Here is a 21,818-nt window from a genome sequence, read left to right on the forward strand (position 1 = left end):
TCTGTGTGAAGCCAAATGCCAGAAACATTAGTGCGACAGGCAGGGATTCCTTTAAGCTTTGGCTCCCAGCTGACCAAAGCAGTGTTCAATAACTGAAATACCTATTTAGTAAGAGAACGTGGAGCACTCTGCCCTAAAGGGGGTGTCCCACAATGAAATATCACTTTTGTCTGTTAGTTCACACAAAACATTATGGGGGAGAATTATCAAACTGGTGTAAAGTAGAACTGGCTCAGTTGCCCATAGCAAACAATCAGATTCCACCTTTCATTTCCAAAGGAGCTGTCAAAAATAAAAGGTGGAATCTAGGGCTGCAGTAAAGTAATAGAGTATTCTATCGATTATATTTCCCGATTCATCGAGTAATCTAATAAGAAAAACCTTCTTAAAATAACGTACGTAATTCCGTTTTTCTTTATAAAAACAATATTTTTATTTCTTACAGTGGTGGTATGGTATAGCAAATATATATGCCAAGTTGGCTGTATAAAGTTATTGGTTTGGAGGGGTTAATGGATGCACCCTGGCAATGGGCATGTATAAAGTTATTGGTTTGAAGGGGTTAATGGAAACACCTTGGCATTAGGCATGTATAAAGTTATTGGTTTGGAGGGGTTAATGGAAGTTCCTTGGCAATGGGCATGTATAAAGTTATTGGTTTGGAGGGGTTAATGAAAGCACCTTGGAGGTGCCTTCTCTAAACCAATAACTTTATACATGCCAAGGTGGTGCCTTCATTAACCACTCTCCATCTGCCTTTCAATATCAATTTACAGTGAGTGCCCCCGATTCCCTCCTGGCGTGCCTCTGGTGCTGTTAACTTAAATTACCTAATGGCACTGGCACTGGCACTAGTGAGGAGGGCGCAGCCGCAGACACATGGAGTCAGAGACTGTCTTCATCCCAGCATGCACTGGGACCTTACGTCACACACACATCGTTAGCCAGCGTGCTGACGATGTATGTGCGCAACTGCGCATTACGCAAAGTCCTGCCTGCAGGGCGGTGCCATCTCTCTGGACTTCGGAGGACACGGAGCGGTGAGTGAGACGCTTAATTTCACTCCCGCTCCGTGATCATGTGATGTAAACGATTACTCGATGCAGGGAAACTGCATTGAGGATTTTTTTGACTCGATTTAATCGAATTATTCGAAGAATCGTTTCAGCCCTAGTGGAATTTGATTGGTTACTAAGGGCAACTGAGTCAGTTCTACTTTATACAAGTTTGATAAATGACCCCTCTACAAGTTTTAATTTTAATCAGTTTAACAAAATGCTCCAGTCTGTAGATATTGCTATTACATACATGTTACATGGTGTTCTTTTAATTCGCTCACATAACATCCACATTAGAAGTGGTGAGAAGAAGCCACTTCTAATGTGCCAATTATCGGCTGGCCTGTACAACTGCAAGAATCACACAAATATCATGTACAGGAAGATCCAAACAGTCTGGCTGAGCTACTGAGTATGTTTGACCATCACCACTGGGCACATTAGGTGAATATTCTACAAGGGACTCAAAAGAACAGAAGAGGGCGCCATAAAAAGTATGTAACAGCAATATCTAGATAAAGCTACATTCACATGACCGTAGATGTTTTGCGGTCCGCAAATTGCAGATCCGCAAAACACGGATAACGGCTGTGTGTGTTCCGCATTTTGCGGACTGCAGATGGCCGGCACTATATAGAGAATACCTATTCTTGTCCGCGGTTGCGGAAAAGAATAAGACATGCTCTATAATTTTTGCGGGGCCACGGAACAGAACAACGGATGCGGACATCACATGGTGTGCTGTCCGCATCTTTTGGGGCCCCATTGAAATTAATGGTTTCGCAAAATTGCAGAACGGATGCGGATCCTAAGGGAGCATTCATTTTTTAATTATAGCAGTTATAGCAGTTAAATATTTTGCCTAATCTAGACTAATTAAAGGGTTTCTATCACTTCGTATGCCATAATTAGCTCTCAGACACTAGCGATCCGCTAGTGTCTGCTCTGGCCAACCATCCTAATATAAGAGCTTTTTGGGCAGCCGTTTTGCTAAAAAAATAACTTTTATAAATATGCTAATGAGCCTCTAGGTGCTATGTGGGCGTCATTAGCACCTAGAGGCTCCGTCTACCTTCATACACAGCCACCGCCCAGCGCGTCCCTCCAGCCCGCCCATCTCCTGATGAATGCGATCCTCCGTGTGACGCAATGGACGAATTCTCGCGCATGCGCCGTGCGCGGCTGTATTCGGCGCATGCGCAGAGAATGTCTGACCGCTTCCCTGCTCAGACATCTCCACTGCGCCTGTTCCTTGGAGCACTATGACATCATCGGCGCAGGCGCAGTGGAGATGTCTGAGCAGGGAAGCGGTCAGACATTCTCTGCGCATGCGCCGAATACAGCCGCGCACGGCGCATGCGCGAGAATTCGTCCGTTGCGTCACACGGAGGATCGCATTCATCAGGAGATGGGCGGGCTGGAGGGACGCGCTGGGCGGTGGCTGTGTATGAAGGTAGACGGAGCCTCTAGGTGCTAATGACGCCCACATAGCACCTAGAGGCTCATTAGCATATTTATAAAAGTTATTTTTTTAGCAAAACGGCTGCCCAAAAAGCTCTTATATTAGGATGGTTGGCCAGAGCAGACACTAGCGGATCGCTAGTGTCTGAGAGCTAAATATGGCATACGAAGTGATAGAAACCCTTTAAGATTCAACCATGGACAAAAACCCTTTAATCTTAATGCACTGGAACAATAAAAACACGGAGGATAGAACTTCCCTTTAATTATGTCAAAGTTACTGATTTTCTGTTGCTTATGCAGACCCAACATGATTGTTGTAAAAATATTGCAATCACATATCAGTCCCTGGTCCAGTGATGATCACAATCTTGAAGGGAACCGGCCATGACAAATTATGCCACTAAAGAGCCAACACAGCCTTTTACTGGTTGGGACTTATTATCTAAGAATGTCTCTTTATCTATAAATAGTTACCAGATAATCTAAAAAATAAGTTTGAACTTCACACAAATCAAATGTAAATTACCAGTAAACAGTCATGGAGGTGGGGCTGTTTACCTAAAGGGTCACGTTGGCAAGTCCCGTCAGTGCCACCTCACAGGCCCAGATAGATCATTATAAGCCAGCTCAGGCAGAATCTGGCATAAGCCAAGCCCAGTACACCTTACTCCTTGTAATGATCTGTGGGATTTATTGAATCCAGCAGGGGCTGTTTGGGGAACACAAATCTTCAGTCCAGTGGCACTGCATCCATGACCCTTTGTTGGTACCTTAAATGCAGTGCGAGTTCAAATTTGTTCTTTACATAAAATATTAACTGATAGACCTATGGGTATGTTCAGAAAAGAAATCCCTGATAGTATAAGGCTATGGTGGCTCTTTACAATTGTAATTTTCCCTTTAATTACTCAGCACATGGCAATGTTAGAAAACCTAACTTCCAGAAAAACACAGAGGGAACTCGCACAAAACAGTGATACCATAAAAACCCTTCCAACCTAGAATCCCAGTGCTGACACACTATACAATCCATACATACCACTATACAATAACCAATCACAATATGACCAGTATCCCAATCCATATTCAAAACGTCAATAACCAAGTCAAAGATTTCATGGAACTTACCCAAAGTGTTAAATATTTTACGGACAACAACAGTTGAGAAGTTCAACTTTTCCCTCATGAGATCTGCAACATGGCCTGTAATGATCATACAAAGCCAACATCCAAGGTAAGGAAGGGCAGAGAGAAAGCCGTTCTGTGGGCAAACGAATAAGAAAGTACAATTAATTCAACAAAAAAGCAAATCTGATGATCAGATGATTGGGAGTGCATTATATTGAGACACTTTATAAAGCAGTATACATCAAGTTGAACTGTAGTCCATGATTTAAAGCCAGTTTTCTCTCAATAACACAAAACACTAGAATTAGATACTTTAGTAGCCTGACATGGTTATAGTGTATCAGATAATTGCAAAGAAATAAAAGCCAGCTAATATATAAAGGGTCTTTTTACATAACCCGATGATGGGCCATAATGAGCGCTGATCGGCGATATAACAAGGTGTTCGGCACTTGTTTATTGGGCCTTTTACATGGGCTGATGAAAACTGCAAGAAGGACAGTGATTGTTAGTACAGTTGTTCTGTTGATGTGCTGGTGACAAACAAGCATATGTATTCCCACATAAAAGAGCTGATCAGCTAAAAATCAAGGGGGTCATTTACTATTCTGAAATACACCTAAATTAAGCCTATTTCAGGTGCAGATGGCGATGCAATGGTTAGTTAAAACTGGCTCTGGATGCGCCTCTTCATAACTTCAGCAGAACCACCGCCATGGCAGGGGCTTTATTAAGACCGGCGGCTAAAATGTGCCCCCAAGTTTGTTGGTTTGTTTGCTGATTGGGCTGATGTTTACATGCGACAATCATCAAAGATATGAAATTTCAGTCAACCTTCTGTCACAGTCCTGCCCATGACAGGGACTAGAAGATCGAGGAGACTGGCTGTGCGTGATTGACAGTCTCTTTGGTTTCACTTTTCTGTGTTGTTGCTGGGAATGACCACACCTCTTGTCTCAGGTGTAGCTTAAGTGGTCATTCCTTCTCCTCTATTTAGTCTGGTCTCACCCATCATGTGGTTGATAACTCCTTGTTTGTGGAAGTCCTGGTGTTGGTTCTCTCAGAGTTCCTGCTCGTCCACATACTTCTGGAAGTTAAGTTTATCTTCTTTGTTGTTTTCCCCTACCTGCTGTTATTAGGCCTGAGGGGGTCTCCTATTCCTTCATCTGGGAAGGAATAGGCCATCCATATCCTGATACTATCTGCAGGGCCCTGTTAGGCCTCATGCACACAAACTTATTTTCTTTCCGTGTCTGTTCCGTTTTTTTGTGGACCGTATGCGGAACCATTCATTTCAATGGGTCTGCAAAAAAACGAAAGGTACTCAGTGTGCATTCATTTTGCGTATGTCCATATTTCCATTCCGCAAAAAAATAGAACATGTTCTATTAGGGGCCAGCTGTTCCGTTCCGCAAAATACGTAATGCACATGGATGTCATCCGTATTTTTTGCGGATCCGTTTTTTGCGGACTGCAAAATACATACGGTCGTGTGTATGAGGCCTTAGGGTGAGATTGGGCTTAGGTTCCTGTGTATGAACATTCCTACCATCAAGGTCTGTTTATACTGATAGCAGTCAGGGCTCGGTGTAGGGACTCACTAGGTGTGACCATTTACCTTTCCCTAGGTTTCAGGCCTAATACCTTTTCCCCTCCCTTCTGTGTTCAGTGTAGAGTGTATTTACCTCACTGCGCCGTGACACCTTCATTATAACCGCCAGTGTGAAAGTCCCTTAAAGGGCTTCTGTCACCCCACAAAACTCTTTTTTTTTTTTTTGGACAGTTATATTCTCCTATATCGCGCTATAAGGAATGTAATCTTATCACTTACTTTCATGCGGCCGTTTCTTTAGAAAACGAAGTTTTATAATATGTAAATCCGGTCTCTACCAGCAAGTAGGGCGTCTACTTGCTGGTAGCTGCAGCAGAAAACCGCCCCCTCGCCGTGTTGATTGACAGGGCCAGCCGTGATCTCCTCCTCCGGCCGGCCCTGTCAGTATTTCCAAAATCGCGCGCCTCTGTTCATTCGGCGCAGGCGCTCTGAGATGAGGAGGCTCGTCTCCTCAGAACTCCCTCAGTGCGCCTGCGCCGATGACGTCTTCTCTTTCGGTGATGTCATCGGCGCAGGCGCACTGAGGGAGTTCTGAGGAGACGAGCCTCCTCATCTCAGAGCGCCTGCGCCGAATGAACAGAGGCGCGCGATTTTTGAAATACTGACAGGGCCGGCCGGAGGAGGAAATCACGGCTGGCCCTGTCAATCAACACGGCGAGGGGGCGGTTTTCTGCTGCGGCTACCAGCAAGTAGACGCCCTACTTGCTGGTAGAGACCGGATTTACATATTATAAAACTTCGTTTTCTAAAGAAAAGGCCGCATGAAAGTAAGGCTACTTTCACACTAGCGTTCGGGTGTCCGCTCGTGCGCTCCGTTTGAAGGGGCTCACGAGCGGCCCCGAACGCATCCGCACGCCCCTAATGCATTCTCAGTGGAGGCGGATCCACTGAGAATGCATCCGCCTGGCAGCGTTCAGCCTCCGCTCCGCTCAGTGAGCGGACACCTGAACGCTGCTTGCAGCGTTCGGGTGTCCGCCTGGCCGTGCGGAGGCGAGCGGATCCGTCCAGACTTATAATGGAAGTCAATGGGGACGGATCCGCTTGAAGATGACACTATATGGCTCAATCTTCAAGCGGATCCGTTCCCCATTGACTTTCAATGTAAAGTCTGAACGGATCCGCTCAGGCTACTTTCGCACTTAGAAAATTTTCTACGTTTATAATGCAGACGGCTCCGTTCGGAACGGATGCGAACGTCTGCATTATAGGAGCGGATCCGTCTGATGACACATCAGACGGATCCGCTCCGAACGCTAGTGTGAAAGTAGCCTAAGTGATAAGATTATATTCTCCTATATCGCGCTTTAAGGAATGTAACTATCCAAAAAAAACAGCAATTATCAAGGCCAAATAATTATTAATCTTGGAATTTCCCTTTAAATCCCTTAGACAAGCAATTCTAAGGCTGGGTTGGCACACTGTGACCGTGGTGCTCATTTTACGAATTTGTGGCAGAAACACGTTTTTTTGGCGTGATTGCGGAAAACCGGCCACAACATGTCACTCCAGGCTAATGGTGCCTGAGAGAAGGTTATTACTGTACTGGACTACATTCATATGCATGCTTTGTTCAACAATATCATGCATGTCTTCAGTTTTCAAGCAGTTCAAGTTACACAAGACCAGAGCCATCTGCACATAGGTATACATATTTAATATTTCATTAGGTTTTTGCAACATTAATTTAATATAAAACATTTGACTGCAAAAACCTAGCAAAAAGTATGTGCAAAACAGGAAAATAAAAAATTTATTCAGTTTACTAATGAAAACAGGAGAAGACCTTGTGATTACAATTACATAGACCTTCTTGTATAAAAACTCTGGTACCATGTCTGCCTAGGAGGTCCTGGGCATGAATAACACACACACAACATATGATATTTAAACCCTAGGGAACATCTGTTGATGCATTATTAACTGTTCTTAGAAGTGAGAGAATTAGCAAAGTCCTATCCTGGACCTACCTCTTGTGCATTAAAACGTAAAATGTCTTTCATGTAGGTAGGTAATAAAGTCAGGAGAGTGTAGAAGGTCCAGTTGTAAGAAAAATGAGCTACAACAATAGCCCACAGCGGCAATGATTTCAGCATGGCACACACCGGGACATCTGTGTCTCTAGAAAGCTATAGGACAAAATTCATACAAAAGAAAAAAAAATATAGATGTCAATAGCAAATTTCCATTAAACTGGCAAACTGATGTAAGACCGCTGCTGGGGAAACTCTATCCTGCCCAACTCCTGGATTAGCGTGCATACACAGAGGCAACAGGGAGATAAATAGCTGGCAGGCAACTGTGGTCACACTTAGCTACCTGAAAACAAAGTAACCGGCTGCTTAAGGCCTCATGCACACGACAGTATTTTTTCACGGTCCGCAAAACGGGGTTCCGTTGGTCCGTGACCGTTTTTTCGTCCGTGGGTCTTCCTTGATTTTTGGAGGATCCACGGACATGAAAAAAAAATCTAAGTTTGCCATTGAAATGATAGGAAAAAACGGACACTGATCACGGACACGGATGACAATCTTGTGTGCATCCGTGATTTTTCACGGACCCATTGACTTGAATGGGTCCGCGAACCATTGACCGTGAAAAAAAATAGGACAGGTCATATTTTTTTCACGGCCAGGAAACACGGCTCACGGATGCGGCTGCCAAACGGTGCATGTTCCGATTTTTCCACGGACCCATTGAAAGTCAATGGGTCCGCGAAAAAAAAAAGGGAAAACGGAACCACGGATGCACACAACGGTCGTGTGCATGAGGCCTAAAGGGAATGTGTCGCCAGTATTTCATCTATATAGCTAATGCTAAGGTGCTGTTGTGCACTCAAACAACTTTTAAAGCATACCTTTAGCATCTGCATGTGCATTTCTGCTGTATGATAGTTTGTATGATAAGCAAATGAGGAACAAAGGGGCTCATTTAATAAACAGAAAAACCCCTATATTAGGCCTATTTCTGACGCAGATTGCGGCAGGGAAAATGGTCTAAATGTAAGACAGCTCGGAAGCGGTCTTACATTTAGAAGCGGTGGTGGACCTGCTGAAGTTATGTAGAGGCTGGCGCCTATACATAATTTCAGCGCCAGCGCAGGGCCTTTTTAAGACCAGCGTCTAAAACGCAGGTCTTAATAAATGTGCCCCAAAATGCCCAACAGAGTGTTTACAATCTTTCAAAGAGCCCAAGCCTGCCTCTTAAAAAAAAAGTTTTAGTTGGCTGATCCTCCCGCTTCCTGTACCTCCCCCATGGGCTCCTAACTCTGCGCAAGGTCACCTCCACTCAGCCTGTGACGTCAACTCTCTGCTCAGCTGTGTCCACATCCTGCACAGGCGCAGACTAGTAGTCTGCATGGGCCTGTGCACCACAGTACATACTGCGGGCACTGGCCTCGCTGTATGTAATGTGCAGGCTCTGTGCCTCTCAGGACCCACTGACATGGCATGTCAAACCACTTCTGGTGCTCCCGCAGTAAGGAACTCATTGGCGCTACGCATGTGCAGTATATACAGAGGCGCCGACGCCCGCAGTATGCAGTCTGTGCAGGATGTGGATATAGCAGAGAGGTGATGTCACAGGCTCAGGGGAGGTGCACTGGTGACATTGCATGGAGTTAGGAGCACACGGGGGAGGTACAGGGAGTGGGAGGATTGGCCAGACTTTGCTCTTTTAAGTGGCAGGATCGGGGGAGGCACTGGGAGCAGGAGAAGAGTCGGGCTTGTGCTCTCTGAAGAGGCATGCTTGGGCACTTTGAAAGACTGGAAACGTTCTGCTGGGAATTTTGTGTCTCATCTGCGTATCGTACAAACGTAATTTTCAAATGCACCTAAAAGATATCAAAAGGTAGGCTTTAAAACGATGTTTGAGTGCAAAACAGCACCCTAGCATCAGTTATATAGGAGAAATATTGGCGACAGATTCCCTTTAAGTAAGCTCTCCAGAATTCATTCTCTGTATGGATGCCTATGAGAACCTCATGGCAGCTGACTTCCAATCCACACAGAGTGTGGTTCCCTAGATATAACTGCGGCGTGGAGCAGACAAGATCATTTTTCACGAGTGCTTCTTTAAAATTCACTGTTGTGGGGGAATCAAGCAGGCACCATGGGCATGGCTTACTTCTAAAAAAATAAATAAAAAATCTTGTATCTATGACCAGCTCAGAAAATGGTCAACAGACACGAAAGTATTTCTTCCACTTACCTCATGTTTAAGGGCCGACAAAATGTATTCTCTCTCCGAGTCAGATATTGTGCGGTGAGATTGTGGAGTATCACTGACTAGAAATAACCACATTATAAACCATACAACACCAAGTGCTCCTGTTCATAGAGAGAAAAAACACACATTAATTACACAGGCCGACAGATCAAAGCAGTTTCATAGGTTATTTCTGTGTGCAAAGCCTCAGCTCATCAGAGAGGTATTAAAACATACATAAGTTACAAAGACACAGACATTACTAGTAGGGATGAGTGAACTTCTGTTTTAAAGTTTGGCGTACAAGGTTCGGGTGATTTAAGAATTCAGTTATGGATTCCGCTACTGGAAGCTGCTACATGAGTTTTCTGGGTTAGAAAATGTGCACATTTTTTGCACCTATACTCCTTACTTGCAACTTTTTGAAATAGTAGATGCAGTATCAGTGGGGCTTAGCAGAAGGGGGCATGTCCTTTTGTGGGCTTACAGATTTACTCTGGCACATGAAGGTCAGAGATGTGCCTCATTTTTTAAGAGGCTTAAAAAGGTTGTCTAAGTTAACTGAATTTCCCCAATAGTACTAAATGTTATAAAATAAATATCCTATGCATACAGCGTGTGACCACTGCAGCCAATCACTGGCCTCAACAATATACAGCACAAAACTGCTGAAGCCAATGACTGTCTGCAGCAGTCATGTGCTGTATACCTATATGTCACACATGCAGCCTTGCATTTAAAAAAAAACGCTAGAAGGAGGACCACAGATGCCACGGTAGAAATGGGAGTAAAGGATTATTATTTAATTTTAGAACGTTTAGTGGCATGGAGGAAATTTTTAATTAAATCGGAAAAAAAACCCACCCTTTAATAAATTAGATCAGCTCTTAATAAATTAGGCACATCATGCCAGCACAAACTAGATTTGAAAGTAGTTTGGGAAAGTGTCTGAAAAAAAGGGCACTACCACTATATCCTGAAAGACTATATGAAAAACTGCACATCCAGTATATAAAACAAACCAATCTTTATTTAGCTCCACAACATTAAAATAATGTATACAATAGAAACTGTATGTAGGACTGAATAGGTCAACACATAAATGTGTACGAACTAGTCCAAAATAAGGACATTCCTGAGTACCCGGACAACCCACAAATGGAAATACATACTATACTAAAACATGAGATCCAATACAAAATATTAAACAATACCCATGGTGTACCAATAGGCGTTCAGGTCAAGTAAGCACACAAGCCAAGCTGGAATAACCAGCTGTACAAGCTTTACTGAAATGTGAATGTATTTATACATGGGTGATGACTGCATATTCTTTAGGTCAATATAACTGATGCATGACCTACCAAAAATGTAGAACACATAAATCCAGTTCATGTAATAGCAAATTAAACCAGACAGAGGCAGAGATACAACAGTGCCAAGCTGAGCTCCTAGAAGACAAAAAAAAGGCATAAAAAGGATCAAAATAAGCTGTCATGCTGCAAAAACTGGACATATTTTATTTGTGGTTTGAATATACTGTACTAAAGGGGTTTTCTGAGACTTCTATACTGAGGACCTAACCTCTGGATAGGTCATCAGTTTCTGATCAATGGCGGTCCGACATCCAGGACACCCACTGATCAGATGTTTGAGAAGGCACCGGCGCTCGCAGTAGCATCATGGTCTTCTCGCAGCTTTCCCTAGGGCCTAGGCCATATGAAGTCACATTCATCTGTCACATAGCCTAGGCGCAACTCAGAACCATTGAAGTGATTGGGACTAAGCTGCGATACCAAGTACAGCCACTATACAATGTACGGCACTGTGCTTGGTGAGCTGAGAGAAAGCCGCGCTGGTGCCTTCTCAAACAGCTAATCTGCAGGGGTCATCAGTATGAAAGTCTTGGAAAACTCCTTTAACCTTAGCTTAACCAGCAAATTTTAGTTAAATATTTTCGTCCATCAAAGGGTGATTATGTTCATAAAATAGTTTATGGCTTAATGACTAAGGCTAGTTTCACACTTGGCAGGCAGGTCCAGCAGAGAACAGCCTGCTGAAGTTCACTGAATCTGGCCAAGCCAGATACTGCTGTTGACTGCTGGATCCGACTGACTATAATGGCACCTGGCTGGTTTCTGGCATGAGTGCCGGGTTTTGGTTGGACAAAAACCAGTGCATGCAGTGGTTTTTGTCCGGATAAGGTCTCATGCATACGACCGTAGTTATGGTCCGCATCCTTGCCGCAGTTTCTGCGGCTCGGATGTGGACCCATTCACTTCATCACATCCGTTGCTCCGTTCCGAGGCCCCGCAAAAATAAATATAGCATGTCCTATTCTTGTCCGTTTTGCGGACAAGAATAGGCATGTCTACAATGGGCAGAAGGCACACGGGCGGCTTCCGTTTTTTACGGACCACAAAAAAAACGGCACGGTTGTGTGCATGAGGCCTAAAATGTAGCACTCATGCTGGAAGCCAGCCAGATCCCATTATTGTCAATGGTGCCCAGCAGTGAATGGCAGTATTTGGCTAGACCAGAGCCGGTGAACTCCAGCAGGCTGTAACAGCCTGCCAGATCCAATAGTGTGAAACGGACTTTAAAACTTTTATACTCACCTGCATAAGAAAGACTTAAAAGTCTGCTACGCTCAAGAGGTGGGGCCCAAGATGACCACATTGCATGCATAGCTGGAAAGGTCACACCCTGAATAGACATTAGAACATATTACTTCCTTATCAATACATTGTTCCTCTTAGGAGATTATCAGAATTACATGTTTTCTCAAAAGAAACAGCAAGACATACAGTAACTATCCTTTAAAGGGGATGTAAAAAATGAAAATCAGATCAGATAGTACATGACAATGTACACAAAACTAGAACAAGCCCTGGACCTCACACAGATCCAAAGATTTCCCCATTTAGTGTTCCAATTGCTCTGCTAGATTTATTTTAAACTGACCACCTCAGCAATGTTACCAAGGTGGATGAAAAAATAAAGAAAAGAACAGAAGGTGGCGCTGCACAGACATTTTATTGCATAACTGTGGCTATACTAAAAGTATTCAGATCAAGGTGCAGGTTTGTAAAATGTAGAACATTTTTCCTAGGAGAACCTCTTAAAGGGAATCTCTGATCAAATGTAAAACTTTCAATACATTCTGTTATGGAAGTTTCTCACCCATTCTTTTTCTTACTCCTATCACTAACTATCACACCGTGTCATAGCAATGGTCACAATTGGGGACACACTTTATTCACTTGAGTGTATGAGGATTAAAGGGAAACTGATTCATGCTGTCCTAATCATGGGCAACATGAAATACTGACAGGCTCCCTTATTACAAAATAAGGCCTCTTGCACACGACCGTATGGTTTTGCGGTCCATTTTAAACGGATCCGTATTTCCGTTTCAGTAGTGTTTCCACTTCCGTTCCGTTTTTCCGTGGATCGCAAACAGAAACGGTAGCATACAATAATGTTTAAACTGTAAGTACATAAAAAAATTGGGCTGGGCATAACATTTTCAATAGATGGTTCTGCAAAAATAGATATGGAAGACATACGGATGCATTCAGTTTTCTTTTTTGCGGAACCATTGACTTGAACGGAGCCACGGAATGTGATTTGCGGGCAATAATAGGACATGTTTTATCTTTGAACGGAAATATAGAAACGGAATGCATACGGAGTACCTTCCGTTGTTTTTGCGGACCCACTGAAATGAATGGTTCCGCATACGGACCGCAAATTGAATCCGCAAAAAACGGAACGAAAAAAAATAAACGGAAAAAAAAAAAAAAGGGTGTGTGTGCGCAAAAGGCCTTATAAAGAGTCAAGCACAGGGAGAAGAGTCCACCGGGCAGCTTCCCTCTGGCTTCTCCCTGCCCAGCTTGACATGATTGAGGGATCTCTCTCTAGTAGGTAGTACACTACATGTGGCTTCTTCTCATCAGCCCTTGGACACATTAGGGGGAAGTTTTGATTAGGGGGAAGTTAAGAGCACCCTAACTCATTGTCACAGCAATATCTAGTAACATGATATTTTTTAAATGAGTCCAACTGAAAGCTTATGTTTTGTGAGATCTATCATCTAACAAAGTAATTAATATTACAGCTCACACAAAGCCCTTAAAAGGGTTGTGAGCTGTAATGATATTGATGACCTATCATCAGGATAGGTCATCAATATCAAATTGGTGGCAGTCAGCTGTTTGAAGTGGTCCTAGGCCAGTACAGGAGATTCAAAGTTGCTCGCCATCTAGCTTCTAGTGGCAGTGCGGTGTAATTACAGCTACTCATTCCACTGAACTGCAGGTAAACTTTGAAGAGGATGCAGATCTCACACGAACCCCTTCAAACAACTGATCAGCTGAAGTGCTGGGACTGAGACCCTGACGATCTGATATCGATTACCTATCCTGAGGACAGGTCTTCAGTATCATTACAACACACAACCCATTTAAAAGGGTTTTCCAGGCTTTTAATATTGAAGACATATGCTCAGGACAGGGTCATCAATATCAGATCGGCGATCAGCTGTAGGAAGAGAAGGCACACGCCCTGTGCGTGTGCCGTCTTCTGTCTCTCTTCCTGCTCACTGCTGCTATTTCTATGGCAGCTGATAGACGGGGATGCTGGGTGTCGGACCCCCGCCGATCTGATATTGATGACCAATACTAAAAGCCTGGAAAACCCCTTTAAAGGGTTTCTGTCACCCCACAAAACTCTTTTTTTTTTTTTGGATAGTTATATTCCTTATAGCGCGATATAGGAGAATATAATAGTCTTACTTACTTTCATGCGGCCGATTCTTTAGAAAACAAAGTTTTATAATATGTAAATCAGGGCTCTACCAGCAAGTAGGGCGTCTACTTGCTGGTAGCCGCAGCAGAAAACCGCCCCCTCTCCGTGTTGATTGACAGGGCCAGCCGTGATCTCCTCCTCCGGCCGGCCCTGTCAGTATTTCAAAAATCGCGCGCCTCTGTTGATTCGGGGCAGGCGCTCTGAGATGAGGAGGCTCGTCTCCTCAGAACTCCCTCAGTGCGCCTGCGCCGATGACGTCTTCTCTTTCGGTGATGTCATCGGCGCAGGCGCACTGAGGGAGTTCTGAGGAGACGAGCCTCCTCATCTCAGAGCGCCTGCGCCGAATGAACAGAGGCGCGCGATTTTTGAAATACTGACAGGGCCGGCCGGAGGAGGAGATCACGGCTGGCCCTGTCAATCAACACGGCGAGGGGGCGGTTTTCTGCTGCGGCTACCAGCAAGTAGACGCCCTACTTGCTGGTAGAGACCGGATTTACATATTATAAAACTTTGTTTTCTAAAGAATCGGCCGCATGAAAGTAAGTAAGACTATTATATTCTCCTATATCGCCCTATAAGGAATCTAACTATCCAAAAAAAAAAAAAAAGAGTTTTGTGGGGTGACAGAAACCCTTTAAAGCTTCATTGCCATCAGTCTAAAATTAAAGTGTAACCGTCATTTTACCTAAATATTTTTATTACAGATAGTTTTAATAAACTGTACATCCATTGCCTGAGAGATTAAAATAAAAAAATTAATATGATAAAAAGGTGGGTTAAAGCTGTATAGTGTTTGTACAGGCAAATAAAACCCAGGGGGCATGTTACATTAGGCCCCTTTCACACGGGCGAGTATTCCGCGCGGATGCGATGCATGAGTTGAACGCATTGCACCCGCACTGAATCCCGAGCCATTAATTTCTATGGGGCTGTTCACATGAGCGGTGATTTTCACGCATCACTTGTGCGTTGCGTGAAAATCGCAGCATGCTCTATATTCTGCGTTTTTCACGCAACGCAGGCCCCATAGAAGTGAACGGGGTTGCGTGAAAATCGCAAGCATCCGCAAGCAAGTGCGGATGCGGTGCGATTTTCACGCACGGTTGTTAGGAGACGATCGGGATGGAGACCCGATCATTATTATTTTCCCTTATAACATGGTTATAAGGGAAAATAATAGCATTCTGAATACAGAATGCATAGTAAAATAGCGCTGGAGGGGTTAAAAAAAATAAAAATTTAACTCACCTTAATCCACTTGATCGCGAAGCCCGGCATCAAATTCTGTCTTCATTTTAGCTGTGTGCAGGAAAAGGACCTGTGGTGACGTCACTCCAGTCATCACATGATCCATCACATGATCTTTTACCATGGTGATGGATCATGTGATGACCGGAGTGACGTCACCACAGGTCCTGTTGCTGCACACAGCTAAGATGAAGACAGAAGGAGATGCCGGGCTTCGCGATCAAGTGGATTAAGGCGAGTTAAATTATTATATATTTTTTTTTTAACCCCTCCAGCACTATTTTACTATGCATTCTGTATTTAGAATGCTATTATTTTCCCTTATAACCATGTTATAAGGGAAAATAATACAATCTACAGAACACCGTTCCCAAGCCCTAACTTCTGTGAAGAAGTTCGGGTTTGGGTACCAAACATGCGCGATTTTTCTCACGCGAGTGCAAAACGCATTACAATGTTTGTACATTTTCCCGCAACGCCCGTCTGAAAGAGGCCTTAGAGAGCAGGGGACCATTTGTTTCTCTGTTCCCGCAGTGTAAAGACAAAGTAAGTATGTTTGGGTTCCCATAGCTCTTATGGTAATTTTGCGCTTTCTGCCTGTAGGTGTATTAAATCTAGCCACTAATTACTTTTCCAGTTACACCAATGTGCTTAAGAGAGACGCCACGCTGCCAAATATCTTCTGCAGCGTTAAAGCCTCTCCTTAGTACCGCACAGGTAGATACCTCAGCCAGGTAGCAATCCCACAACTAAAAATGTCAGCCCTAGCACTAAGGCCTCATGCACACGACCGTAGTTCTGGTCCGCATACGAGCTGTAGTTTTTGCGGCTTGTATGCGGACCCATTCACTTCAATGGGGGTCGCAAAAGATGCGGACAGCACTCAGTGTGCTGTTCGCATCCGTTGCTCCGTTCCGAGGCCCCGCAAAAAAAATAAAATAAAAATAGCATGTCCTATTCTTGTCCGTTTTGCGGACAAGAATAGGCATGTCTACAATGGGCCGTCTGTTCCGTAAATTACGGAAGGCACGCAGGCGGCTTCCGTTTTTTGCGGACCGCAAAAAACGGCACGGTCGTGTGCATGAGGCTTAATGTTGCTGGTCAGCTTCTGCATATGAGCTAATCTGTCCCTGGCCTGAGAAGGACACACAGACATTGCTAAAGTCTGCGCTCTACATGTTTTAACACTCTTCGCATATAACATCAGGAGCTATAGTTTAGAAATATTATTAGCTTTTGAATTGCCAAAACTGCTGGTGTGTGGGAGCGGTATCCATTATATTGCAATAAATAAAGGTGTTTTTTTTTTTCCATTTTAATCATTTTCTCAGGCAGTAATGTAAAATATATCATACAGACAGGAATGCTGGGACTTGGACACAGAGCAGAGGCAGGCTGAGAAACCTGCCTGTACTTCATATATTTTTGCTGTCTTCAGCATTCAGTAGAAGAAAGTAGCAATTATTTTTTTTATAAAAGTACACATTTTTCCCTAAAAAATATATTATAAAAACACATAACAAAGTGTGGACACTGACTTAAAGGGGTATTCCCATCTCAGACAATGGAGCATATCGCTAGTATGTGCCCCCATTGTCTGATAGGTGCGGGTCCAAGAGGTGGGACCCGCACCCATCTCTAAAACAAAGCCGGCAAAGTGGTGGCCGGCAGTGCCAGGTCTGGCCATCACCAATCATTCCTACTGGCTCGCCGAAAACAGCCCAGCGGAGCGGAATCCCATAGAAATGAATGGAAGTGCAACACATTTGCGCAGCCACTACTTCCATTCACTTCTATGGGGCTGATCGAAATAGCCAAGCCAGCTCGGCTATTTTCGGCAGCCCCATAAAAATGAATGGAGGCCAGCCATGCATGCACCCTCCTTCACTTTGCCAGCTGGGTTACGAGATAGGCGAGGGTCCCACCTCTGGGATCCGCACCTATCAGACAATAGGGGCATAGCCTAGTGACTTGCCCCCGTTGTCTGAAATGAGAAAACCCCTTTAAGTCACAATTACATGTAATTTAGGCAGATGGGGGCTAGGAACAAATGAATTCATTTAATATTATAAATGTTACAACAAAAAAACAAAACACAGTTTGTGATTTTCGCAAACTGCTTTCAGAAATCTGGAGCCAGGCCTAAATTTTATCCTTAAGGGGTTATCCTGCCACAATAAGTAATTACATATTGCTAGGACTGTTAGCATACAAGGTTTGTATTGTATAAGACCACTGCATGTCATTGCTGTATGCCTAGTATATTGTATGGTCACTAGGTGGCAGTGTTACATTTGTGTAAGTTCCTGTTTTTGCTATGTCTTTCCAATAAAAGAGTTCAGTGCTCGTTCTGCCCCAGAGCAGAGGTTAGTGAAACTGCACAGACTGTCTAGCTGTCCTTTGTTTAGCCTCAAAGTATATCTAACAAGGACATGCCATTACCATGTGATCAGTGGGACCCCCATGATCCCTAAATTGGAAAAACCTTCTAGTGCAGCTGCAGCATCATTCCCAACACAGAGTTTTGAAGGAACAATATTAGCTGATGTCACCATGTTCTTGAGACCAATGTGGATCTCAGATTTCAGCGATGTCCTAAAAGGTCATCACTTAGAAATCCAGAGGGTATGTATTATCAATGTGAAACCTTAAAAGGGAACCTGCCTGATGGTTCCCTTTAATACTTATATATATATACACACACAAGAAACAGCAACAAAACAAGTAAACGGCTCACACTATCACTGTCTTAGGACTATAGAGATAATGGTCCAGTCTAAGAGCTTTCTCACACTGATACTGTAACTTAAAGTATAACTGTCGTATTTTTTTTTTTTTTTGGAGTATTGGAATGTGGTGATTAATATCACCTTGGTGGCCCCATTTCAACTTTTCACTTTTCATTTTTGTTCCCTGTACTGCCTACTTTTACCTGTGCTTAAAACAGGGTTGCTAGGCATGGTCCGTCTATCTGTTGAAGGACGGAGGACGCAGCGTGCAGGGTCAGATTACTGACAGCCAGGGACTGTAAGTAAATGATTAAAGCCAGGTCCTCCCCAGCAGCTGATAACAGTGCCTGGGCTGTGTGCGCTTCTCCCTGTCCCTGCGTTTGGCAGACGCTCCCTCACTCAGCAGAGCTGGAGGATGCAGAGTTGAATCAGCGCAGACCAGGGAAGGGAGATCTGCCATCTGCTCAGTGTATAAATGAAAGCAACATGTGGAAAGAGGACCCCTTTGTGCTGCAGGAGATTAACCCTTTAGGGGGGGGAGGGCTCTGGTTACTGACACTTTTGGGGGGCTATTGTTACTAGCTAGTGAGGGCAGGTGGGATTAGCCTCAGGGTGAGGGCAGTGGCGGCCATCTTAACTGAATAGTAAAATTGCAGTTTTATGCAGACTGGTTGCTAAGGGCTGAATCTTATTAAATATGGGGTAAGTCAAATAGTAACTGACTCTGAAATATCAGGTTATTAGTAACTACATATATGAAAATTGAAATTAGGGTCTAAGTGTGACAGTTATCCTTTAACTCCAGGAAAAGATTCACCCAGTCATGCACACATGGAAAAGTTTCCACACTGCACACAATAGGTCCATTGTTCCACACTGTCCGGCTTAAAACGTAAATTCTTCATAAAGGAGTACTGTTCTGTCCCAGCACTGGAAGATTCATTTCAGTATCATTACAGATCAATTCTGCTTTCAGTTTGCTATTTCTGTTATTAGTTAGGTAACAACACTTGTGTTTCTTGTTAATAAAGATTATTGTATTGTTGGGAGGTGCTAAGCATTGTGGGTAGTGCAAGGCATTCTGGGAAAAAAAATCCCAGTCTCCATTTTACAGAACATCAGCAGAGCTGTTCCATTCAGCTCTCCTTAAACTCCACCATCTTTGTGCAAGTATATCTGGTGAGTGAGATCTACCTTGTATCAGGGTCCAGGCATATGTTATGCAATGATGTTTAGCTAGCTGTAGTGTTACTCAGGGAACATGTTGTAGCTATTAGATATGTAATCCTATGTATAGACAGCCATTTTGGGACATATGCTCAGAGTTAGGCCGAATGCACACGGCCGTGTTCCGCGGCCGTGAGCGGTCCGTGGTAACACGACCTGGATTCGGCCTTAATGTAAAGTTGTAGTACATGCTGTTCTATGCTTCCTGCTGTACATGCTATCTTGTATGCTTTATACTTCTACAATCTATTTGTATTCTTATAGTTGTAGCACACATCAATACTCCTATTTTGCCAATAAACAAGTTAGACTACAGAAAACAGTCCTCTTATTTGGAAGACAGGAATGGTTTATACTGAACGTCAGACTGCACACTGTGTGAACGTGTATAAAGACAGAACAAGTACACTTACCTCTCCAAGTCCTTCCAGTGCTCGAACAGCTATAAGGTAGCCAGCACCCAAATCTGCAGCTAATGGTGTTAACAAAGTGAACACTGCAGTGCCCAGAATTCCGAATCCCAGTAGTAGTTTGCCACCAATTCTGCCAGCTATGTATCCCCCAGGGATCTGAGTGAGAATGTATCCGTAGAAAAAGGACCCAAGTATCCAGCCTTGGGTATTTGCATCCCATTCATACTTCTTGCCCTTTTTCAGAGATTAAATAAAAGACATTAAGCAAACATAATAGTTAATAGAGTCATCTTGTAATTTTTACAGACCACTATTATCATACTGGAAAAATAACAAAAGGAAAAAAAATAAAAAAATAAATCACCAACTCTTTTCTGCTGAAGGAGTTTTTCTGGGAATATTAACTGTTGAGAAGGGCCCCTTGCCTTTGGAAAGAGGATACTTACCTGCTTCTGCCTCTCTGGTCCCTGGCTTGTTTTCTTTAGGCCAGGCATGGACATGACCACGTGCTCCTGCAGCCAATGGCTGAATGTCTTCAGCTGTGACATATCACTTGGAGCAGGTAAGTATGACTTATTAGGTGATGCATGAAAAACCCCTTAACCCTGACAAGGGAGTATGTAATATAGTATGACTAGGTGTGATATTCAGGATGCAGCACAAAAAATAATTCCTGTCGGATTCTCTAGGTGAGTAAGGGTGGTAGACAAAAAAAATTGCAGGTGACTTCAAGAAGACCAATCACAGCCTGTCAATGTCAACTCACCTCTGTATACCATCCAGGGAGGAAAAGGACAAAAAAAATCTTTTCATGTCAGCAGTCACTTCATTCAGACTTTTGCTGTTTTTTGTTGTTTTTTTTACTCCAGATGTTAGCTGTAAGTCTACGTGAAATATGCAATGACGTATATATATGTGTGTGTGTGTTTATTTTTTTTATAATAGCAGCGTCTGCAGTGCATTTGTGTACTTGGCGTTTTTTCAAGCATTTTTGCATACCCTTCTTTAAAAAGGGAAAAAAAAACACACCTGAAAAAAGCATGTCAAATGTTTAATTAAAAAAGTGAGTTTTTATTGAGGGTACTTTCACTCTTGCGGCAGAGGAATCCGGCAGGCAGTTCCGTCGCCGGAACTGCCTGCCGGATCCTTCAAAACGTATGCAAACTGATGGCATTTGTAAGACTGATCAGGATCCTGATACGTCTTACAAATGCATTGAAATGCCGGATCCGTCTTTCCAGTGTCATCCGGAAAAACGGATCCGGCATTTATTTTTTTCAAATTTTTTCGGTCTGCGCATGGGACGGATCCGGCATTGCGGTATTTTAAATGCTGGATCCGGCACTAATACATTCCTATGGAAAAAAATGCCGGATCCGATTTTTTGCCGGAGATAAAACCGTAGCATGCTGCGGTATTATCTCTGTCCTGAACAGTCAAAAAGACTGAACTGAAGACATCCATGATGCATCCTGAACGGATTGCTCTCCATTCAGAATGCATGGGGATATACCTAATCAGTTCTTTTCCGGGATAGAGCCCCTAAGACGGAACTCAATGCCGGAAAAGAAAAACGTTAGTGTGAAAGTACCCTAAGATGGTTTTTTAGTAGGGTAAAAACACCAGACATAATTAGCTGTGTTGTAGCCCTTGAAAAGACCCTTTGGTTCAACAAAGTTCACATTAACTGAGCTACAAACAGAACACTTACATGGTGCCCCTTTTTCATATTTTTAGTTGCAGATCAGTCAGTTCCCAGGCTTCTCTTCTGCCATCCAAGACGGAAGCACCACTTCTCAGACTCGCACTGTGCATCAGGAGACACTTCCTACTTCTCCAGCCCTGCTCTTGGATTGGCTAGTAATGTTCATGTGAGCATGTGGGCCAGTCCAAGAGCAGCAGGAAGCATCTTGGGCTATCAAATCTT

General features: G+C 43.6%; 1 protein-coding gene across 2 annotated transcripts in view; it reads right to left on the reverse strand.

Moving 5' to 3' along the window:
- Positions 1 to 21,818, reverse strand: part of SLC17A5 (solute carrier family 17 member 5) — a 54,519-nt gene that overhangs the window by 9,881 nt on the left and 22,820 nt on the right. For both annotated transcript variants that reach the window (XM_040428649.1, XM_040428651.1), the window contains exons 3-8: positions 19,892 to 20,125; positions 12,084 to 12,171; positions 10,830 to 10,916; positions 9,469 to 9,587; positions 7,230 to 7,388; positions 3,651 to 3,783 (exon numbers count right to left, since the gene is read on the reverse strand). In XM_040428649.1, coding sequence (XP_040284583.1) covers positions 3,651 to 3,783; positions 7,230 to 7,388; positions 9,469 to 9,587; positions 10,830 to 10,916; positions 12,084 to 12,171; positions 19,892 to 20,125 — 820 coding nt within the window. The remainder of the gene's footprint in view (positions 1 to 3,650; positions 3,784 to 7,229; positions 7,389 to 9,468; positions 9,588 to 10,829; positions 10,917 to 12,083; positions 12,172 to 19,891; positions 20,126 to 21,818) is intronic.

This window comes from Bufo bufo, chromosome 4 (assembly GCF_905171765.1).
Source record: "Bufo bufo chromosome 4, aBufBuf1.1, whole genome shotgun sequence".
Taxonomy (NCBI): Eukaryota; Metazoa; Chordata; class Amphibia; order Anura; family Bufonidae; genus Bufo; species Bufo bufo.